Source organism: Acipenser ruthenus, chromosome 16 (assembly GCF_902713425.1).
Source record: "Acipenser ruthenus chromosome 16, fAciRut3.2 maternal haplotype, whole genome shotgun sequence".
Lineage (NCBI taxonomy): Eukaryota > Metazoa > Chordata > Actinopteri > Acipenseriformes > Acipenseridae > Acipenser > Acipenser ruthenus.
The window spans coordinates 5458056-5481834 of NC_081204.1; the positions used below are offsets into that span (position 1 = coordinate 5458056).

General features: G+C 35.3%; 1 protein-coding gene across 1 annotated transcript in view; it reads right to left on the reverse strand.

Annotated features, from left to right (window-relative positions):
* The window catches only part of LOC117412539 (bis(5'-adenosyl)-triphosphatase-like), a 294642-nt gene that overhangs the window by 96436 nt on the left and 174427 nt on the right, over positions 1–23779 (reverse strand). The window contains exons 5-6 of the mRNA XM_058988557.1: positions 23283–23312; positions 12528–12596 (exon numbers count right to left, since the gene is read on the reverse strand). Coding sequence (XP_058844540.1) covers positions 12528–12596; positions 23283–23312 — 99 coding nt within the window. The remainder of the gene's footprint in view (positions 1–12527; positions 12597–23282; positions 23313–23779) is intronic.

Genomic DNA, 23779 nt, shown 5'->3' on the forward strand with positions numbered 1-23779 from the left:
AGTGTGTCTTTGCTTCCTAGGAATTACAGATGACAGAATATGGCTTTAATATAGTCCATGCCTCAATTCATTCATCAATGTGGATTTATAAACCCACTGTGGACACTGCACACGTCCCAGCTAGGATAGGACCTTACAAGATGTTTCTTTTCTAATCTGCATCTTTGCATCTTTCAGTCATGATAAGCACTGCTTCTACTTCGGGTTGCTGTGCAATTCAAGTAGACTGCGTGAGGTTCAGGTTACCACAGGGATTAAAACATGTTGTTAGTTAACATCATTAATAATGCATTGGTTACTTCCGAACACGCAACTGTTTTTTTAATTACTGTCTTTAACGGCTGATTAATTACATCATCCTGTGATAATGATTGAAGATCTGATAGTCTGTAATTTATATGCAAATTCTTATAATTGATAGTTTATAATATTGCAGGTTTGTAATCTGTGAAAATACCTTATTTACAGAATTTACACAATTTCGCTAGAGCAGAATTTAAGAAATGTCAAACTTTATATTAGAATTATTAACTTAAATATTCGATTTATTTATTTATTATTTTGTGAAATACTGTGTGCCATAAAAGTAACATTTTACCTGAAAGAACTATCACATAGGATTTTTATTTTTTAGTAACCTCAGATTCATATTTCAATCCATTACAAAGGCTCCATCAACAGTGCTTTCAAGGATTAAGCAAATAAAACTGCTCTTCTCTGTTACCACATAGGTCAACTGGCATTACAAATGAGAAACCTGTCTTCCTAAATAGAAAAACCTTCAATCTGCACAACAAACACAACAGCCTTTTTTTTTATTGGTGCTAAAAGGAATGCTATGACAGGCCGACAGGCATGCTTGGAGACTAAAGACTGCTACCAATCTGTATGCTTCTGATGGTCGACCTGCATTCCTGCATGGAAAACAGCTACTGTTTAACTTCAATGCATAAATACAGCAAAAACTTTATTAATCACACAGGACTATAAATCACAGTTACAAAGCAATCCTGGCAATGTAAAACTACAGTAACTGTGTTATTATAGAGCTCTTCAATTTATTTTACAGTGTAATTATGAAACATCAGCAGGTGTTGCAGTCTACAGTACATATTCTGATTTGCTTTTCACTGGGGAGCCTGGTGGCACAGTGGAAAGGTGCTTGCATTAGACACGAGCCTGCATCTGGCTAGAATCCAGGCAGGAGACTGATATTGAGTGAATTGAGAATTAGTGGTCAGCCATTGCAACTGGCACTGAAATACAAATTAGGCTATTCACAGCTGTGAGTAGGACTCATGCTGACAGACAAAATGGCTGCCATGTTTGCCTAGTGATGTCGCTGGAAGCACTATGCCAGGGGTTTTCAACCGGGGGTACGCGTACCCCTGGGGGTACTTCTAAGGATCAAAGGGGGCAAGCAGGACGACTCAGAAATGAACAAATAAAAATGAAAGTAAAAGAAAATAATCATCTTCAATTGAATTTGTTAACAGTATTATATATTCTCTCTAACCCATTGTGCCTAAATATTACATTTTTGTTTAGCAGCTCAAAGTGAACCGCAGATGAAAAAAAAAAAAACAGAATCTAAATAATAATCACAATACACAATAACGTCTGGTTGAAATGGATATATTTCTTACTTGCAAAAGAAAAACCAAGGAAGAAAACAAGAGTACAGAAAGTGCAAAGCGACAGAAAGTTATACGAATACCTTTGGATAATTTTTAATTTGGCTTATCAATGTTAGTTATTATAGTTTTATCTTGAGGTTAATGTTTTTGATATTGTAAACATTTTAAAATGCACACATAATTATGTTGAGATAGGAAGTAAATGGTAATGTGATAAACATTTACAGTGCAGACTATATTGTATTATTTATAATAGCTTTGCTGAATAGAAAGTGAAAAAGAGATTCGCAAATACTATCTTTTAATTTTATGCATCCAAAGACATGTAATTAAATGTTTTAAGAATTAAGCCTACTGTTTGGTATTCTGTCGTAAACCAGCAGTTTGTCAGTCGCAAACTGTTATGACATAAATTATAGATTAAATAAACAGAAATGTGCTAATTCTGCTTTTTATTGCAACTGTAGTACAATTCTGTCAAGTGAAAATTGAAAAGGGGTACTTGAGCTGAAAACTCCAGACAGAAGGGGTACAGTTTAAAAAAAAACATTGAAAACCCCTGCACTATACTGTCATGTAAATTTGTGCTCTTCTTATCTGGACTCGGCTAATGTTCTGTCAACACAGTATTCCAGCCAGACTCACTTTGATTGTTAAAACTCTCCTATCAATGTAGTTTACTTATACTTTTGAAATCCACCTACATGTACTTCTGTACTTTTTTAAAGTTAACATTGTTTGTTAGGCGAGAATGATTTTACCAAGAAATTAGAAAATGTGATCTGAATAGCACTTGTGAGATGAGATGTAGTGCTTAAGGCAGGCCCCCTGAATGTGGATGACATGAGTGAGAGGGTTATGAAAAATAATAATGATAAAGTGAGTTTTAAAGTTATTCCTCCCACAAAATTATATAAATACTCTCTTAATGGGAAACAAAAAAAAACTCAAGTAGTGCTTAAAAGGTTCAAAATGGTGTAATTCAGTACTGATGCAACTAGCTAGCACCAAATGCATCTTAAAACTTTCTGGCATCAATCACCAGAAAATGTTACAATCAATAGCTAATCAATAAATTGAAACTATGTGGTCCTGTATGTTCACTGTGGGCAAATTTCATGTTACCAACTTCATAGTAAATGTATGACTTTGAACCATGTGGAGAAATGGGCACTTAAATGGGTTTAGAGTATACAAATGTAAAAAGAGCAAGGATAAGATAAAAATTAGTAATCCACAACAAGGTTTTCTTAGACAAACAGTAAAAATTAAACCTTTTTTTTATTGTATTTTAAGTGGAATATATCAGGGTAAATATTTTTTTGGTTTAAAACATTTCAGAGTTTGCCTTGGCAGCATTTTTCAAAAGCCTAATTTGCTGCCATGATAATGGAAAACCACAAACTTCAGTATGCAAAATGCTTTTTGAATGCAGCCCTTAATAATCTCTAATTTAAGCAGAAGAAAATGCTGTGTTGTGCAGAAGTAAAATCAAAGGTCAAAATATTAAAATATGCCTTGAAAACCTAATTTTCACATTGTCTTTCAGCTAAGCAGGTGTTCAGGTTTAGAATTATTTTAAAGTAATTGCTGCCTGACAATTAATGCCTTATATGAATGAATACTGTCTAAATATTAAACTATAACACTCAGTATTGATACCAGAAAGTCTGCATTTGATTCAACACAACACAGCCAATAGGTTACCTTTACCCTTCACCATTGATGGATTGGGTTTGAATCACTCTTGTGAAATTTAACATGTATTCATGTGTTTCATAAATGTACGTGTTTTACATTTGTATTTTTACTTTATTTTGAATGCGTCCTTAAAAACATTCTACAGGCCTGTTAGCAGAAAGCTTTTGTGTATCATGTTTACTACACAATGGTCTGCAACTGAAAACTTGTTCAAAATGGAAAACAAGTTCAACAACATTGAAATATTCCAGTGAAGAGTCCACAAAGATGCATTCATACCTGGGAATGGCAAAGTTACTAAATCTGTAGGTGTTTCACGACAAATCAACATAACAAAAAACACTTTGTTCAAAAGAAACCTGAGGGAAATGTAACAAGTATTTGCATCTGGTCTATAATTAAATATAGTTGTACTTAGACACAAACTACACATTTTACATCCCATAATAACCTAGCTTCTGAAAATTCAACTAAGGTATTTGCATATGGCCTCTGCAATTAAATCACAATCAATTAAACTGAGCTGTGAGAAATTATTCAGAGAATGTAATATCTATGGTACAGCATGCAGGCATATACTGTCTACAAAATATTAAAATTCAACTCAGGAGCATAACTGTGGCATGAATAGGCTTTATGCCACCTTCAAAAAAAGAAACAAAGTTAACAGCACACCATGAATGCAGTTTGCCTCATTGTAAAGATAAACACACACATGATATTCCATTTGGTTTTGCGCTATTTAAGCCTGACACTGAAGTGACACGTCCCATTGGGAATAACAGGGCTTGTCGGTTTTAAAGTTCACGTGGCTACGCTCACAAAAGTACAGAAAATACCTTCAAAGAATGCATGATGATTTTGTTGACCAGCAAAGGGATTTTCAGAATCAAATTACAGTTCCCCAGCAGGTATATTTTAACATTGCAATCTTTGGGGATGCGTCACTTTTTTTTTTCTCTAAAGGCAGCTCCTTCCTTCAGGCTACAGCTGAAGTAAATCAGAAATGTTTTTTTGCAAAGGTTAGCTCGCATCACCTGCTGTTGCTTTCTTTGTTACAGCATGGCACTTAAGATAATGTGGCCCTTGTAACCAAATCATACTACCTAAAGATTTTACTTTGTGATTGTTTGAGTCATGGCTGTTATAAGTAAAAAAAGAGAATTACGTTTTACCTTGAACTGAAATACCTACCTAGCACCTTCTAGGCACAGGCAGCATGATGGCATTCCAGAATTTGCCAACCAAACAGACCTAATCTAATTCTATAGTTTTCTGGGGTGAAGGCTAGAGGAGAGGCTTACAGAGTATATGTATTAATTACAGTGGTTATAAAGAGACAGATGCAGAGGTGTAAGACAAACAAACAATTCACAATGAAGGCAGACAGGCTGGATTTACCATAATGTTTAAAATACAACCTCTTGTATACTATTCTATCAAAAACACGGTGAAAATTACGGTGTTAGCTGATTCCAGAATGATGAGATTGGGACTAGTTTCTCTGCCCGTCCCTATCAAAAAAAAAAAAAATCATAGGAGGACTGGTGAACCTGAATTTAATTTCTGTGGTGCCAGATACTGGAACCTACTATCTTATAAATGATAGCATTACTTAGATAAACTTTTTTTGATAAGGATTTTAACTGTTTTCTCAACAGCTCCTGACACAGTGTGAGCTTGAATGGCTTTTCTCATGTGGAAGACTGCCCACCATGCATTCTGATGCATAGCTAGACCGTTAGAGCATGACAAGAAATAAAGTAATATACAGTGTGTATTGACCTGTGGAAAATAGCGCATGATAAGAGAGAGGTGTTTAAAATAACGTCAAAGGTAAGGAAGTAATCCTTTCGCTCCCACATGGGTAGAAACAGCCGGACCTCTATCTGGGAGTGATGTTTATCTACTGCTGTTTTAAACTAATCATTTATTACAGACTGCACTTTAAGAGACTAGCTTTTCCTGTTGATATCCTAGATTACCAGAGTGACAGGTACAGTATATTTGCCATGGTGTATTTCTTTATTCTTTATGATATACAGTACAGTAGTATATCAAACAGTCTACCCAGTATTAATGACACTTATGTACAGTACAAGTACATAGTGGAGTGGTAGGAGTACTCACAGGCTACCTTAGTGGCCTTGAAAGCTAGGTTCAAATATAAAACAATATAACCCTCTTTATAAACGTAAATGCATTATATACAGAACAGTGAATCTGATATAGACTTTGGTGAAATCTTTATGTCTCACCCAAAGCATAATCTACTCGACCACACACCACAACACCAGCATATGCAAAGTATATCAATTACATTTTTACCATTCATGTGAATTGTCTAAGCATCACAGAACTTATATCTGATCAGAACTAATAGGATTAAATGTTTAGTCCTCTAATGACAAAACAAACAATACAGTGCAATCACAAACACAATTATATCAAAATAACTATGACTCACAGTAACTGTATAGCAGATACCTATAAGAGTTCTTACATAAATAACATTTTAAGGCTACCAAATCCGTTTTTTTGCATCTTTGTCCTCTTTGATTGTATTATTGTTTAAATGTATAAATCATGAACTACAGTATATTTACAGCAAAATCTGCCAGTTTCTTAGCAGCTAGTTCCATTATTACATTACTCCTTTGGAGTTCAACTCCCCCACCAAAGAGCAGGCACATTCAATCTGCAGATGATTCCACCATGGCATTAACTGTGAATTGCGATCTGAAATAAAACCAGCTGCCAGAGGTAATCAGAAACATTCAATAGGAGCCAGGTTTCCATACATAACAATGGCTCACGGGCTGCAAGCATGACCATTACTGCATATCAGACTGTTCTATATCATCTCTGGGAGAGCCACCATAACACAGTACAGAGAAATAACAAGGGGACATACCAATTGGTGTCCTTTGATCACATTTTGCTTCTTAGTAAAAACATTCAGCACTATACACAAATCTACTGTACAACATTTTCAGGCTGCTACACTTAACCAGTCAAAGAGAAATGTATTATATTTGAGCACTGAGAACATGCAAGCTGTTTTTTGGTTGTTTCTGTATAGAGTATTTAATGGAGTTTCTTTTTGTCTATTACAGAAAACTAAATTGATGGCATTTCCATATGCTCAGTTCAATTGGATCAGTACTGTATAACTACAGCCATCTGAATAATTAACAACTACATCATTTGTCAAGTATTGTCAATAGTAGATTATGGCAATCTCATTTATACATTTGACAAACCAAAGCCTTTGGGTAATAGAATTGCTCACTTTGTCTTGCTGTAAGGGCATGTGGTGAATCACGGTACAGTATTTGTTTCTTTGTTCCTCTAAATACAGCAATCAGCAGCACAAGGACTTTCACTGGTACATTCTTTATAGAAAAAACGTCCTCTTTTGGGAGCTACCAGTCTTTTTACTTTCTTAATTTAACCAAATCCCAAATGTTCTGTATGACAAATGTTTACTTTTATAAAAGTAAAAATAAAAGCCAACTAGTTAAGTGAGGAAGAAGAAGAAGAAGAAGAAGAAGAAGAAGAAGAAGAAGGGCATTTTAAGTGAATGGGGGCATTGAAGAAGACAGTTTTGGTCCACGGACTGATTTTCATACAGCTGTACAGTGATACTGTAATGCTTAACAGCATACTATCTGTTAGACAGATATGATTCCAAACAATCAAGGGGTTACAAACATGTAACGGCATGTGTCAAGTCTGAAAAAAGTCAAAGCAGTGTCTTCTGCAACAAGTGACGTTAACAACTGACTACATATACCGGTACAGAAGAGATAAATGAACAAAGAGTATACAATACAGGTGAAGTGCGGTGGTAGGAAAACGTGTCTACTTTGCTTAAATTGTGATAAAGGTTAACACAGTGAACTGAACTAAAAGTACCATAACAACTCCTAGGTACTCAATCTGTTTGTGCCTCTTTTTAAGATTGCCTTTAAAAAAATCTATTAAAGGGAACAATCCTGCCGTCTCCAGTTGACCTAGTTTTCAAAAAGATAAGTTACACCACACATTTTGGCCATAAATGGTTGCTTTTCTAAAACATTGCTGATTATTTGGTATGAGGAACTGTAAGATGGGTTCTTTATCTTCCTAATCTATCTGCAGTTCTTGTGAAAACTCATACTGTTTACCATGAAAAATGACAAATTTCCCTTCTGATCAAAATGTTAACAAGGTAAATGTCAGTGAGATGGATCACTGACTGTCACTACAGGCAGAGACATGAGGATACATTGATATTTCTCATTACATTTCCTGCTTCACCCTATGTTCACTAATAGCATTGCCACTGTGAGGATAATAAATCACATACAAATAACAAGCTCTGTAGCATTGCAAGACTATGCGAAGTTTGTCTTAATATCTGAGAACTCACAGTGGAAAACCATTGATAACGATCTAATGAACAATGCCATCAAGTGCTATTGGATCTAATATGATGACGGGAGGGGATATACAGTAATACATTTTCAATCAAGGCCACCTTGGACTAAAGGGGCACAAGTAAAGGAAACGGAGCTCAATTTCAGAGACTAACCTGACTATCAAACTTTTTTTTTTTTTTTTTTTACATTGATTTGTACATTTTCAGCAAGCAGTGTTGGATTCTCTGCGGGAGGCCTTTTTAAAACAAACTTAGCAAATTACCCTTTAGTTAGGGGAACTGTGCACTGTTTTGAAAAGAGAAAGAGGCCGATGTAAGGATATGTGAAACACTCATATTGCTGCTAAAAAAACGTGTTTAGCTGCTGTAAAGTGGGACTTTAGCAGTTACAAAAAATGCAGCATATGTAAAGAATGGTTCTCACCTGGTATTCTGTCATCATCAATAATATTGAAATGTATTCAAATGAAGAAAAGTGCATGGAATTGGGCAGGGACCTGGAATATTAAGCTGGGCTGTAAGTGCGGATGCTAAATAGCCCGATACACGGGCAGCGCCCCTTACGACCCTCATTATCATGATTGCGGCTCATTATTTGAGGGTCTTGATTAATTTCCATTGCTCTTAAAATTACATAGGCCGCAGTACAAAATAATTGCCTGGCCGCAATGCAATTTGAATTTTGCAACCGCTCTTGTTTGCACTGCACCTCCTTACATCAGCCCCAAAGTGTAAAACCTCAAAAAGGTATTATAGCCAACAGGTTATGATGGTGAGATAATAAGATTTAACAGCCATTGCCACAGAGTGAACTGCATTCATACTTGGGGTTCCATCCTCCAAAATATCTACTGGTAAGTGGTCTGAGCCAAGATAAACAAAGGAAGAGGGATATTCCCACTGCCTGAAATAACTATCCCTTTCAGCAGGAATTCCACATTGATTTTTTTTTTTTTATAATAATGAGGTCAACCACCAACCAATGGGAAACTCTGAGGTACTGTATAAGTATACCTACTAGTATTTACTAGTGGATTATAAATTCTTAAATGATGGGTTCTATGGAATCTGACCAGTGAAAGATGGGACTGCAGCCCAGAAATAATGACTATAAGATATGGAAGCAGAGACTTTTTTGTACAAGTATAGGGTCAAAAACCTACAGCAGTATAGGAATCAGTATGTTCATACTTTCTTATTTTTCATATGCAAATCCAGGCACTTTTACACAAAGTATTATTGAGTTGGACTGAGAAAGAATAAATAACAAGATTATTGTGGAGAAAACAACACTATTACAGCTAATAATCATAGAACAGCATTGTTCTTACTAACAAGCATAACAGTCAGTAATTGAGTTCTGGGTGATCTCTGAGGCGGTGCTTAGCAAAAAAAAAAAAAAAAAAAATTGGCAACATCTCAGTGTTTTCCATTAATTACACTGCTGTAATGAGAACGTGTGTGTTCCAGGGAGCAAAGCTAGCTCCTTGAGGCCAGGCAACATGTAAAGACTGGCCTGGGGTGATTAGGAGTGGCTGAAGGTTGTATTTAGTAGCAGGGACTGTAATAATTATCCTATTTGTTTCATCACACTGCCACACTTGAGAAACAGTCTGTTATTACTTGCTCAAGATGGTGCCTGCCGTGTCACACATATAAACCCACTCTCTTTTAAAACGTGTTGTACGGTAAAAATACATTTTCCTGACAGGTGGCACAGTGGCACTGAGGGTGCGACATATAGTCATGCTTTTAATATGTAATTGTATTTAATATGTTAATTGTACTGCTGTAAATTAACTGCATTTAAAATTACATATGAATCAAGAATATATCATTTAAATATTTTGTAATGCAAGACAGGACAGACACACACGCATATATAAAATGGTCATTAATAAGATATACCCAGTACCCAGGGACCTGCATGAAATCCAAGTTGACAGTACTACCATTTAATTGCGGTTATTTCTTAATTATTTGCAAAATGCAGTGAAGTAAGCCAAGCTGCAATGTTCAAACTACACTCAGGATTGTAATCATTTCCAGGTCTTAAAACAAGTAGCATGACAGTACAGTAAATACTAGGCTCCAAAGGATTGTTTAATAATGAGGGAAGATTGTGTTCCATCAATGCTAACTATTATTTCGGTGTACTTTCTAGTCTGCTTAAAAGGTCAAAATACTTATATTGAAAAACTCTTAACTTTTAAATGTGTAATGAATGTAACCTTGGAGGATTGTTGTTGAGTATGAGTGTCAGAAATACATTTGCTATTGCTGTTTCACAACAGTGTGTTTTGGAAGGGAATACAGTCAAAAACATTAAAACAACAGTGTTTTAACAGAAGACAAACTTTAGCAATCATAAAAAAAAGTAAACAAGTAAAACGAAAATAATCAGGGGACCAAAATTCAGCAGATATCATGATTGTGAAGTGTGACAAGTGTATCTTTTTTAGTGTTTTGTTAAGTTAGGTTTTTTATTGTTGGCAACAAAAACCCTATTCCTGAGTGAAAATGGTCTCCCTGATTCCTGCCATTCCAGCCACGTGGGGGAAAAAACTGAGGAACCTGATTGGTTGGCTTGTTATCCAAATAATTAATACATGTAGTTAATTGACGTCCACCTGCACAGGTAGGTAGGTATAAAAAGGATTTAGAAATCACAGTTAGAGCGATAGGCTGTATCAATGGCTTGTGTTTAAAATACACTTACAAACAGTGACAAAAATAAATAAATTTAAGGGAAGAACAAGGTACTGAATGGTTGACATGAGGGCTGCATGTCTAAACTGTAGTTGCTCGATGAGACCACCATTTGTTTCCACAGTGATTTGCATCCTTGGGATGACATATTCCCAAGTGTGCTCCTGAACCACAATCATTTTAAATCAATTCCTGGCTAACACCTGAGCCCTGCGCATCCTCCTCATTCACAAACATTTATTGAGAGTTTTTATTTTTTATTATTAACAGAAACAAATCCCAAGATACGCTTCATATACAAAAAGAGATTTAAATAACCCACTAAATCACAACTCGTAGCATCTGTTGAACTCTACATGCTGCTTTATATGAAACATACAGAACATACTCTAAAATGCCCCCCCCCCCCCCCCACTGCAAACAAATTGGTCTGAGTAGAAATGGTTGCTCCACTATTATTTGCTTTCCAGCAAACTAATACAAGTTATTTAAATGGAGCACATAAGATATTTTTGTTGTAACAGTCCACTTTTTACCATGTTATTCACATGTAACAAGCATGTTATTCACATGTAACAAGTATGTTATTCATATGTAACAAGCATGTTTATGATGCATTTGGCATCACATGTAATTCAGATTACTGTGCATATTCTGACACCCTTCACAAGCAATCAATTTAGCAGAAGAAAAAACAAAATTACTGTACTGTCCCCACTGGCCAGAATTACAGTACATAAGTACATTTTAGCAGTCTGGCAATTTCTGGAAGGTCAATTGTTTAATAACCGTTAAGTACAGCAATGGTGTGGTAGCTGAGGGGAAATAACAGGGAAGCACATTGATACACATATGTCCAATAAATTGATGCTGCGTACAGGATAACATGCCATCACCATGAACTGGGAGGAATACTTTTTAGGACCCAGTTGTCTCAGCTTAAAGTAATGAAGCTTTATGTCTATATAAACCGACAAATGAAATTGTACTCTCGAGTGCCATTTGCAGCATAAGAAGAACCATTTCACTCTGATAGTTTGCCTGCCGCCTCGGCAACCTAATGGCTCGGGCTGCCAAGAAGGGCAATCGCAATGATTAAAATAACCATTAACAAAAAGGTTTGGTAATTAGCTTTGTTTACTTTATAGTTCAGGTCCTCGGGAGATCAATAGCTTCTTGTGTTCATTAACAATTTATTTAACAAGGCTAAATGCACAACAGTGGCTTTATTAGGGCAAAAACTTATACATGTATATTTACAAACCATGCCCAAAACAAAGCAAATCCATGTTGCATAGAAAGAGTAAGCCTGAAGATGTTGGCGATACAAAAAAATATGAATTCTGTACTGCGTTGCTAAGAAGCCTATTATGTGGAAGTAAATATATGCTGTATATTATAAATGCACTTAGGGGACCGAAACAAGAAGAATGTTCAATGATTATTATTTTTAAATAGCTGTGATACCTGTTGGATAATACATTTCCATGAAGTGGAACACGTCTTTTGTATGCAGAACATGTCATCTAAAGAATATGAATTGCAGAACTGTTTTCAGAATACCCGGTTGAATTAAAATGCAAATTAAAAAGAAACTGCTGATATTTCCCATAATTCTACACTGATAAAGGAGCAGTCTTCTTGTTAAAACTCCAGTGGGACACATTAGTTACCTGTTGTCCTCTTTACGCCATTTTAAAAATTACTGTATGTGGTAGTGTTTAATCTACAGTACTTTTTAATATAATAAACAACTAATTAACTAAAATTGGATACAATAAAAAATATAATACACAAAAACAGGTAAGCAAGAAAGAAAATCTGAATAAGTAAGAAGTGTAATACATATATTTACTTATATCTTTGAATGTATGTACTGACAGTTAGACTGGGGTAGTATTTTACATCACATTTTGTTTGATGTTTAGTTTGTTTTTCTGTGTTGCAAAACTGATTCATTTGTGTACAGTAAGCGATTTTATTATTTATACCAGTAACGCAACATTTGTTTTGGTGTTAAAAATAGCACTAGATTCATCAAGAAAAGCGTCACTTACCTCATCATAAATACTGTCATTTTTCTCAAAGTCTCCACGCTTTCTTGGCAGTACATGGACATGCACATGCTGAAAAACAAAATGAGATAATGAAAACATGTCAACCTAGTAAAACATTATATACAGCACAGCGGCCCCTTTTAGAATCTTCTAAAACATGTCAGCAATTCACCACTGACATACTGAAGTGTGCTTATGAAAGCAGCACAGAAATAAACAACACTATAGTTAGTTCAAAATGTAAAGCAAAATCAACTCCTGCTTCCATGGTTCTAGATTGAAAACTTTACACCACTGCTGTGACTCCTCACGGGTCTGTTGGAGGAAAAAAATGAATTGATTTGTTTGATAGCTTGATTGATGCCTCTCGAAATTTAAGGCCTCAATAGATTTTTTCCTGCCTCGCCAGACCTAAATTATTTTTCTGTAGTATCCCAGGAGACACGGAAGTTCATGTGCCATTACAACTTAAGGATAAAATAATAAAAAGTCCAAGCTACCCTGACACAAAATAAATAATAAAAATTCCACTAATCATTAATATGTATACTGTATTGTTAATTCTAAAACATTGTTCTGTACACTGTGTCTGGTTGTCACAAAGCTATGTATATTAATTAATAAACAACACATAAGGCATTGATTTGCCTCCCTTGTATCTGCAATTATTAACTTGCACTGCTGTGGTTGTGTATTTGCTTTAAGCCCTGCAAAGGAAATTGATCCAAACAATACTGTATGTATTAAAAATGCTGAACAGATACATTAAGGTAATTCAGTGTCAGAGACTTCTATAGATTACTGCCTTGGGATTTTAATGTTTTGAGACTTTTGAAAAAGTAAAGACAGAGCACAATGGCAAATGATGTTTTATTGTCCTTTATACAATGAAAATTCCTTTTAACTTTGACTTGATTCAAATGAAAGAATTTTACAGCCAACAGTCAACCATTGTGTTGTACTTTGAATTTCTAAAACACGGCTGACACAATGTGAGTATTACAATGCACAAAGAAAGCTTTCAATGCTGTCACTCAAATAGTCATATGTTAAGGGGTAATGCAAAGGGTAACCATCATTCTTCTGAAATAACATTATGTATTTTAGTCCTTGGTATTTGTTAAATTACAATCCATTTGTTCTATCATAAGTTTTAAACTGACATGTTTTTTTAAGGTGTTGAGCACTTTTGTTTCCACTAAGCTAGTATTTCAGAAATGACCAACAAAAAAAGAAAACATTACGAAAAGTGATAAATAATTTTATAACATGTTCTATCAATGGTCATAAATCAGTCATCACCATGACCAGATGTTGAACATGGAACAAGCATGGCATTGTCTTATCATTCTACCTGAAAACATCAGCAAGCTCACCCGCTAGTTATGCATAGACAACAACTGATTTAATCAATCTTAACGGTTGCTTGTTTTGAAGATCAGATCAGGAGTGCCCATGACTTGTTCAACTACAATGTCTTCCCCTGCCTGTCATCTCTGTTTCTCCACAGTACTTATCATTCGGGTGGGCAAACTTTTTTTTAGATTTCAACAAACAAAACCATGTAGCCAACCCTCTAGTAGAGTGCGCAGCTACTCTCCCAGGTGGGGGTAAGCCAGCACTGTCAGATGCCGCAGAGACTGTGTCCGCAATCCAATGCGACAGTCACTGCTTCAAGAGGGGCTGTCCTAGGGTCTGTATACCGTGACAGACAAAGAGCTGGTCAGTATGACGCAGAGCTCTTGTCCTATCCACATAACACCTCAAGGCCCGCACTGGGCAGATCAAATTAAATCTTCTATTGTCTCAGGAGGGAACTTCGACTAGATGCCATAAAAACCTGAAGCACGTCAGTTAATCCAAACCAAATATCTTACAAAACCACACCTGATATGGTAATAATTCAAAGAGGTGTGTCTTCTGGACACATTGCACTAACCAATTATATCGTTTTTGAGAGTTTGGAATTTGGTTTCGTTTTCAAAATACCGGCCCAAAATATTTAAACTATTTTTTTTTTAAATGTTGTGACTGTCAGAATAATGTGAAAACGGAGATTCAGAAAGATGCAAATCTATGAAGTTTATTTTAATGCCATTTGTGTGTGTAGTATAATAAGTCAGTGTGTTTTTTTTTTGAAAATATGTAACCCGCAAACCAAACTGAGTGCACCACAGACATGGCACTGCCATTGCCGCTTGTCTTAAAAACAAACTGTTATACAATAAAATCTACTTAGAAAAGTATGTTTATTTTGTGCCGAATGTAATCTAGGTGAATTGTACAATCCTAAGAATTATATTTTGTGAGCTTTATGTAATAATTTTCAGAAATTATTATTACGATTAATACGACAGGTTTCATTGTCTCTTGCGATATGTAGTGACTTTAGAGCTCTATAAACTGCTCAAACATACTTAAATATTTTAAGACAAACATGTTTTTCAATTGATGATTACTGAGATAATTTTATATCGATTTCAAAACTGCTGCAGCTCACAGTTCTTCCCATAGGCAATGAACACGATCATGCTCTGTTCATCCACCCTACTATCATACCTGGTCCCAATGTCCAGAAATCAACATGCTTTGGAGCTAATTATAATAATACTTCTGCAATATCTCTGCATTTCCAAATGAACTGACCACAATAAACAAATAATTGCTAGAACTAAAATATTGTTTTCCACCAGGAAAAGATTGGACTGCGTATTGCCTATTGTTTGCATAATTGCATGCTTTCATTCATTTTTCATTAAATGTGTTCATTAAACATTGCTTACCCTAGGTTACAAATACGATAACATGGTCTATAAGCCCCTTCATTGTCAAAATATAATCTGTATTTAATTACTCTGTTTACATAATATCTGCATTATTAACTAAGCCCACATTAAGCAACATACAAAAAAAACTTGAATATTCTGTACCCAATAAATAAATCATTATTTGTATTTAAAGAGACAGTGAACTCTTCTTGACATCTAGCCATCCTAATAACTCAAAGTAGGAGTCCGAAGTAAATCTGGAAAATCAGTTACTGCAAGAGATAGGCGTAAGACTTGTTAACATAACACAACCTCAATAATTCATTACAATATCAGATTATACAGCTCAAAATGACCTTGAAAGACTGTTTAGCATTTGTAAAGCCAGGCCAAGTCGTAAAAAGTCCAGTTGTAAATAATGCCATCAACACATGTATTTAAATCTATGACATGAAAGCACAACATGTACTTGTGATCTTCCACTTTTGAATGTCTCATGTACAGCTCTAGAAAGCAATGGATCTATGAAATCACTTACATAGCATTATGCAAAATATTGTCTTAGCTAAGTGACTAAATGGCTTGCACAGGTGCTTTTAGAGGGAGGCTAAAATTAGCCTTGTTGAAGTTGACATTTCAGTCATTCTGCATAACTGAAAACCATTCAAAAAGAAATGTCCACTAGTAGTACTGCAGTGTCTTCTTGAAAACATTCTGCCAAAAAGATTAAATAAATCACATTTTGTGTTTTGTTCTTTTTTGTTTAATGAATAGGGCCTAATAGTTCTACGGGTTACCCCTGAGAGGAAATATAGTAGAGAATAATACTGCAGGTCTGTTATTCAAACAGGCTAAACAAAGATATACCAAAGCTAATGCAAACAGATCTCTATTAATTATTTTTGACATTGTACAAATGAGAGAAGCTGTTTTTCTGCTATTTACATTGTTTAGAGCAAGTCTGCTAAGACAGACTGAGAAATGTATTTTGTCAGGAACAGCTGTGTTCTTGTTAAAAAAAGAAAGGAAAAAGAAACGATGGCTAACTTGCAAACTACTAAACAGATAAAACAGACCATTTCCATCCCAACTGCTTTCCCTGCAAAACAAGGTTCTAAAGGAGAGCAATTTACTGGGAGATTCATCTTGATTTACATCTTGGTGGAACCATTTACTTCACGCTGGCAGCATATGCTTGCTAATTCTTCCTGAAAGACATGTCTGCAGTTTAGCCACTTTAAGTATCCATAATAAACATGCAGTTTATTATGAATCTCAATAGAGTTTCATTTACATAGCCCCCAGCAAAGTCCAACAAAGAGATAAACAGTCTGTCCTTATACTTTTTTAGATTTTCTGTAAACAATAATAAGGCTTCTAGAGGCAACACTAATGATGTTAGCTGAGGACTGACCTAACTAGCTTGTATGAATAACCAGTTAGACATTGATTAACACATAGGCTTTTAAATGTATAATGAAAAGAATGTTAAAGAAATATAGGGGGTTGAGCTTTCAGCCAATGGCATTACCAAAGATATGAAGATGACCCTAATTATTTTTTGTTCTTTGTAAAAAAAAAAAAAATGATGAGGAAGGTTATAACGTTGAAACAGATTCTAAATCATTAGGATGGTTTTTAATAGAAACCTGCTGAAGTAGCATAGCTCTGAGCCGTTTTTAAAGTTAAATTGTAATCATTGATAAGAGTGGTTTATTTCCCCTAACATTCTGAAAGAACAGTAATGGTCATTAATTTATCCCAGTCTTACAGTAGGAATTCAATTTAATTTGGGTTTGCTGGGTCACAGCTCAGTATTTCCCAGGGCAACTGCAGCTTTGTTGTGGAGATGCAGTGATAAGAAAATGCCATAATAACAGAGAGCACAGTACCCTGGACTGAGACTGTATAGCATCTAAGAGATAAGTTCATTATCTGGGTCTCGTTTGCTATTTTGGAATCAATCTAACACATACAAAAATGAATGACTTAAAGTTCAAGGACAATAACTTCAAAACAACACAGTTCATTACCTTTAAAAAACCTAGTGGCCTGGTTCTTTTAGTTTCTTACTACAACACCGCTGTACTGTTGTTGAAAAAAATCCAGCCAATCAAATTGTATGATGTGTCTCTTTACAGTTCAGGTGCGTCAAACAAGTTCACATAATTCAGAGACCAAAGTCCTCCACAGCCTGCAAAGTTAAAGTGATTGTGGCTAACAAAATAATTCAATGAATCATACCTGTTGTTCACTTCCATTAATTAAATAAGTCTCACGTTATAAAAAATGTGATACCTGGCACTGCACTAGGCTAATTAAATATCTGTTTGCAAGCCATGCTTTCAGATAGTGTTGCACTAATTTGTTCCTGAAGGGTAAAACTGTCCCCACGTCTTCAATGTCCTCTTTCCTGTCATTAACCAACATGCTGCTCCCACGGTTGACTGACAGTCTGTCAGCTAGTAACATGCTTTGAACCAGAAGATACTGCTGAGGTGAAATTACATAGAAAGTTCAAGTGTAACAGATTCTGACATGGCAACCGAGAACTTTCTTTAAGCTAATTCAATACCAGATACCATGATTTAAAATCAAAATGCATGCTTGCTATAAAATGGGTTTCTTATACAACTGCACATTTGAGACCTATGTACTGTAGCTTTTTAAACCAAAGCTTTATGTTCTTAACCTGGGTCATTACACTTGTATGTGCTGTCTTTATCTTCTTGTTCATAAGTTACAGTTTTGCTGCCCACTGAAACTTTAGGTAGTTTCCTTTGTTTTGAGTTTTTTTCAGGATTATCCTTTACTTCCATTTGAATGTTTTTTATGATGTTACTTCCATCTGACACAATGATGAGGAAAGTTAACACTGAAATATATTCTAAATCATCAGAAACCTGCTCAAGTATCACAGCTCCAAGGTGTATCAATGCTGATACAAGGAATTTCTGATAGGGGTATAAAGAATGTAAAACTACGGAAGTGTGTGCAGCATGGAAGTACACTGGCAATTTTAACAGGACTGCGAGAGACTCATGCAGCTTTAATGTTTATATTTCACATTTTCTCAAAGTAATGGATGCTGGTTATGTGGAAGTATAGACACAGACCACAAATGGGAAGGCTCATTGCACTGAGCCACCACAACTGGCACCCTAATTCAAAACTTATTAAAAAAAAAAAAGCATATCAAACATCTACAAAGTATTTCCCCTAATCCAATTAAAAATATTTATCTTAAACCATTGTCTGCAAGGTTGTGTGATGCTCTTTGTATGCAGTGTTCTGATGATCAGAGGGGAAAGACGCAGGAAAACCTCTTTTCAACGCTGCAGATACATTCCTACTGTATTCTTTTTCATCTAGTAATGAGGTGCAGGGAACTGAGGGTTGATAGAAGCATAACTTGTAGCAAAACGGACAGGATTATAGGGGGTTATGTGGCTTCCTAAATCCTACATTTGCATTTGCACTTGACTCTCCTGGGTAATTATTTTTCAATCTTAGCATGTCTTAAGGGAATAAATATGAGCTGCTGAAATTGAAAAGTTTGAGAATCTCACAGTGACCTCAAGAAATTCCATGGAGTTCAATTTTCATTTGCAGTGAGGTCTACGGTACCAAATCCTATTCTGTATAGTGCATTCGCGATAGCCTCTGTTGCAGGCTTCACAACCACAGCATGGCTTGAATCTCTTCTTCTTTGTGCAGTGTGGCTAGATTTGATTACATTAGATGAGATCATATAGTACATGCTTTGTTTTTTTTGTGTACAACGTTGCTAGAATGATTCAAACAACATTGAAAGGTAACCTTTTTAGAACTCTATCTAAAATGCATTCTGACAGCATGCTCCAACCCTGCTGCTCCTGATCGGATTCTTAACCACAGGCTACTGGTGGTGGCCACTGATATACCCTTTGTAATGACGGACGTTATCTGGGTCTATGGCATACATAATGAGTTTTTATTAGAATCTTGACCAGTAGTTTCAGAACATTTTTTTAAAGCATTTCCATAAAAGCAAGGTCAACCTTTACTGCTGTTCATTCCTGGGCCCATCCCAAGAACCAAGAACCAAAAAACATTTTTTTTAAATGGATCTGTCCACTAAGTATTAAATGAAGACAAGCATATTAACTTGTCATCGCAAAAAGGATTGGAAGCCATGTCTTACTCATTTAGATTAAAATTCTAAAAATTAAAATAAATTTACCAAATATAAACCAGTTCTTTCATTTTAGATGTACAAGTAAAACTGTTTAGTTAAAAAGAATAATGCTTTCAAATCGGATTAGTGACAACAAAGAAGATAAAAACAGAATTCTGTCAAGTCAGCCCAGGTCAAGTCATATTCAGTAAATGAAACTGGGTCTAGTTTAACTGCAACATGTCTGTGGATATATATTATCTACAGGGGTGTAAAAAGCTTCTTAAATATGTTATTGACTATGTGTCTCAAATATAACATAGCCAAGTGATTCACTGGCAGTTTGGACCAAGTGCAGATCTTGCAGTTTATGGAGTAATTTCTCTAAAAGACACTGCTTTTCTCTAACTATGAATTTTAAATAGGACTCTGACTATGAACTCAATCACGGACTTGGTGATGGATTCTTAATGAAAGATGCATGGGGATTACGGAGATCTTGCCAGTACTGGAGCATATCTTCCTTTATTGACTTGGCTACAACAACCACCCACAATTAAAAAAGCCATGGGAAAAAAATGCAAAAACAATTATTCTGCAATCCTTAACTTGGGAACTTCCTTGTTAATTTGATCTGAATTATTTATCAATCAGGCACAAAAAATAATTAAAAAAAAGGTATGTAATTAATGAATAGTTCCTACCCCCTGGTGTGTATTATCAAAGCAAAATTCAACCTGGAAGGCTCAACATGGTTATTCCAAATACAGAAGAAAACAAACTTAGCCTGAGGATTTCCATCTTGCCTGCACAGTTCAGATACAAACAACTTGTGTTCTGTTTTCTATTATTCTACTTACTGTGTACATTAAATATATAAATAAATGTATATCCTTTACATCCAATTTAAAGGGAATATTAATTCCCTAGTATTAATTTTCAAGCGATTTGATTATTATTATTTATTTCTTAGTAGACGCCCTTATCCAGGGCGACTTACAATTGTTACAAGATATCACATTATTTTTACATACAATTACATTATTTTTTACACATTATTTTTACATACAATTACCCATTTATACAGTTTTTACTGGAGCAATCTAGGTAAAGTAATCTTGCTCAAGGGTACAGCAGCAGTGCCCCCCACCTGGGATTTAACCCATGACCCTCCGGTCAAGAGTCCAGAGCCCTAATCACTACTCCACACTGCTGCTCCATCCATACTGCTGCTCCATAATGCTGACATTTGCATATCCTGAATAGCTGTGTCGTTGTTTCGTCATTCTCTTTGCTTACAGTTGAAATGATGTTTGACCTACAAACATGATTTGTTATACAACATATTTATCTGAATTGGGAATGATAATACCAGTAATATCCAAGGTCAATCATGGTCTTACACAAAGCATGGAAATACTGTACATTATGGTATGTGGTAAAAGTTTATTATCTGATTCTTGTCGAAGTATGAGCTACATGTAGGACCATCTCACTGCTACCTATACCTTTACCAAAATCTGCTTTACTCAACTGGAACGATATAACAAAGACAATCTTTTTTGTTTCAGTTCAGACCAATCGGATTTCTATGCCTATCATTTTGAAAAAAAATAACTGCTTTATTAATATCCACCAGTTTCTGCCCTTATTTGTTAACTTGTCCACAAGCCTTAAATTCTGGATACACTTATTCTATTTAGCAGCACTGAACTCAAAAGACACTAACAAACACCTTTTGTTGAAAAGTTTGTCTAATCACACTGAAGATGTGACAATCTCCTGGTTCAGGTCATACGACACAAAGAGATTACAATCTGTATGGACAGTGTTACAGTTTCCTTGGTATAGTACCTCTTACATGCAGTGCCCATTTAAGGTCAATTTAGATTCTATAGTAAATTACTTTTTTTTATACTTATGGGATACAATGCAGTGATGAGAATCCTATTTTAAATATTGCATGCATATGACTCTCATAGTTTAGGTAATCATTTTGCAATATTCCTAAGGTTAATAAGCGTTCAGAGCACTGCATATTTATGAAAACTTAAACACCTGACTTACATAATAATTGCAAACATATGCATGTTATCACTGGCCACTGATTTACATAAGAAATGTAACCTAGGAATAGCATGAGTTTTTTAACAAATTGGATGGAGAGATTTTGTGGGATTTCAAGTGGCAGCTAGACTGACGTGAATGAGCAATTAGATGTTCACAAACCAGCTTATCACAAATTACAAGCCTACTACTATATGACCTTGAAAGTTGCTTCATATCTTTCCGAACTTAATGAGCATGGTGAGTATAATCAATTACGGCTGCAATTAAAATGATAATTTGTCTAACAAACTCCACTTAGCTTATGGGCGTTTAGAACTTCTCTTATGAAAATATGAATAAATAAATACGTCTTTTTTTTTTATTAACAAGGACATGTGATTAATATTAATGCATTGTTATGGTGACAAGGTCTTTTGCTTAAGGATTTCTAATTAGTTTTAAGCTTTAAGCTTTGTTCCTGTAAGCATTTCTTAGCTGTGTTGCAGCAGTCTTGTGTTACAGTTCTCACAGAAGTAGAAGACTGGGGCACATACGTGACATTTAGGAGACAGGTGAAACATTTAGTTTGTTTAGATAGGATATATGTCCATACAGTCAAAACCGGAACACTGGACACAACTTAACACACTAAACAAACAATTCACATAAAGGGAATGTAATGCATATGGCTAAATGAAAATAAAAAGTAAGGCTGCCAATATCACTGAGCTTTTAATTTATAAGCACATGTTTATATAGGGCAAACAGTACACTGTAGCTTTACATTTAACATGTAATTATTTTGTAACTAGATGTGCAATTAGCAATTAATGTCACTTTGAATTAAGTGTTGCCAAGGACTAATAAAGGCAAGAGAGAAGAGTAATGGAAAAGAAGATCATAGCCCCAATCAGGCAGAATAAATACATGTAGGTGAAGTGACTGCCTGTGCCAAAGTGTTCTGCCCCATCCCCAGGAGTACTTCCTTGGCTTGGATAAATGGCTAATTCAGGCTGTATCTGTCAGAGCTGTTTGGCATATGAAACACAGCCCGACTGGGACAACACTAACACCCCAAACTAATTTCAGTTTAGGCTTTTAAACTACAAAAAGTGAAAAAAAAACAGTGCCATGCAGTGAATGGACTACTCAGTTCTGTAACACTTTCAAATCATTTTCAGTCATTCGTTTCCTAATTTAAGTACAGTTGTAAGCTGGCACACTTAAGTAGGCCCATACTAACCAAGTTTAGAAGCCAGCAAACAAAGCCTTTGATTAAACGGCTTTCAATCTGTTTTCATCTCAACTGGCAATTTCTGTTCACTAACGGGCAAACTGCAGGTAAATCAATGCCGCTCCTGATAGCCTTTCACTGAGTGGCAATGATATGGATAACTTGAGAAACCATGCTATTTAATTACCCAGTAACACAGTCTTCCTATCATCATTTCATGTTTTGCAAAATGAACCTCAGCATATGAAGAGATGTCAAGTGCGTAGACTTCAAGATAAATGATCTTCTGTCCTACAGATTCCTAATTATTTTATTTCACATTTAACAAGATTGCTGCTTTGGGTACAAGGACAGGTTAATGTTAGTCAAATAATGTGAAAAAAAACCCAGTAAGTTCATTCCAAAGTTATAGCCAAAGCATAAAAGAAAACTTTAACTATGAAGTCTCAAAGAATGTGTGATTTCAGTATAAATATAATGGTTCTTCAATACTCTTAACTATGGCACACATGTATAATAAATGTATAAGAAGAGTATTAAATCCTCACCTTCACAGTTTGTCCAGCCTCTGGGCCATCCTGAGGGACAAAAAGATGAGATTAATTAGATAATACAGGGAATCCAGGGATATTTCTAATAATTTAGCCCCATTTTAATTATTGATGAATCACACCCCTTTCCCAGAGCTCTTACGAATTTGGAATCTGTCCCTACATTCATTTGAATTGCAGACGGTATGATAGGGAAACCTTTTTAAGCACCCCTTTGCTTTTAATGGGCCAATGGATTTCTATTAATATTCATTGTTAAACCTTTTCCACCCTTTTGACAGCTACTGAAGTTTCCAACCAAAGTGTGATAATAGCTTACTTCACCTATGAAGTTAGGGGAAGACAATGGAAGAAGTGGAATACTGAAATCTTCTCTGAACATTTCAAGTAATTTAATTTTAGCAGCATCATTTGTCTTGCTTGGCGCAGTCAATGTACTACTTGCTGTGCTAGAACATGCTATAATTACATTATCCTTTTATAAAAAGATAAAC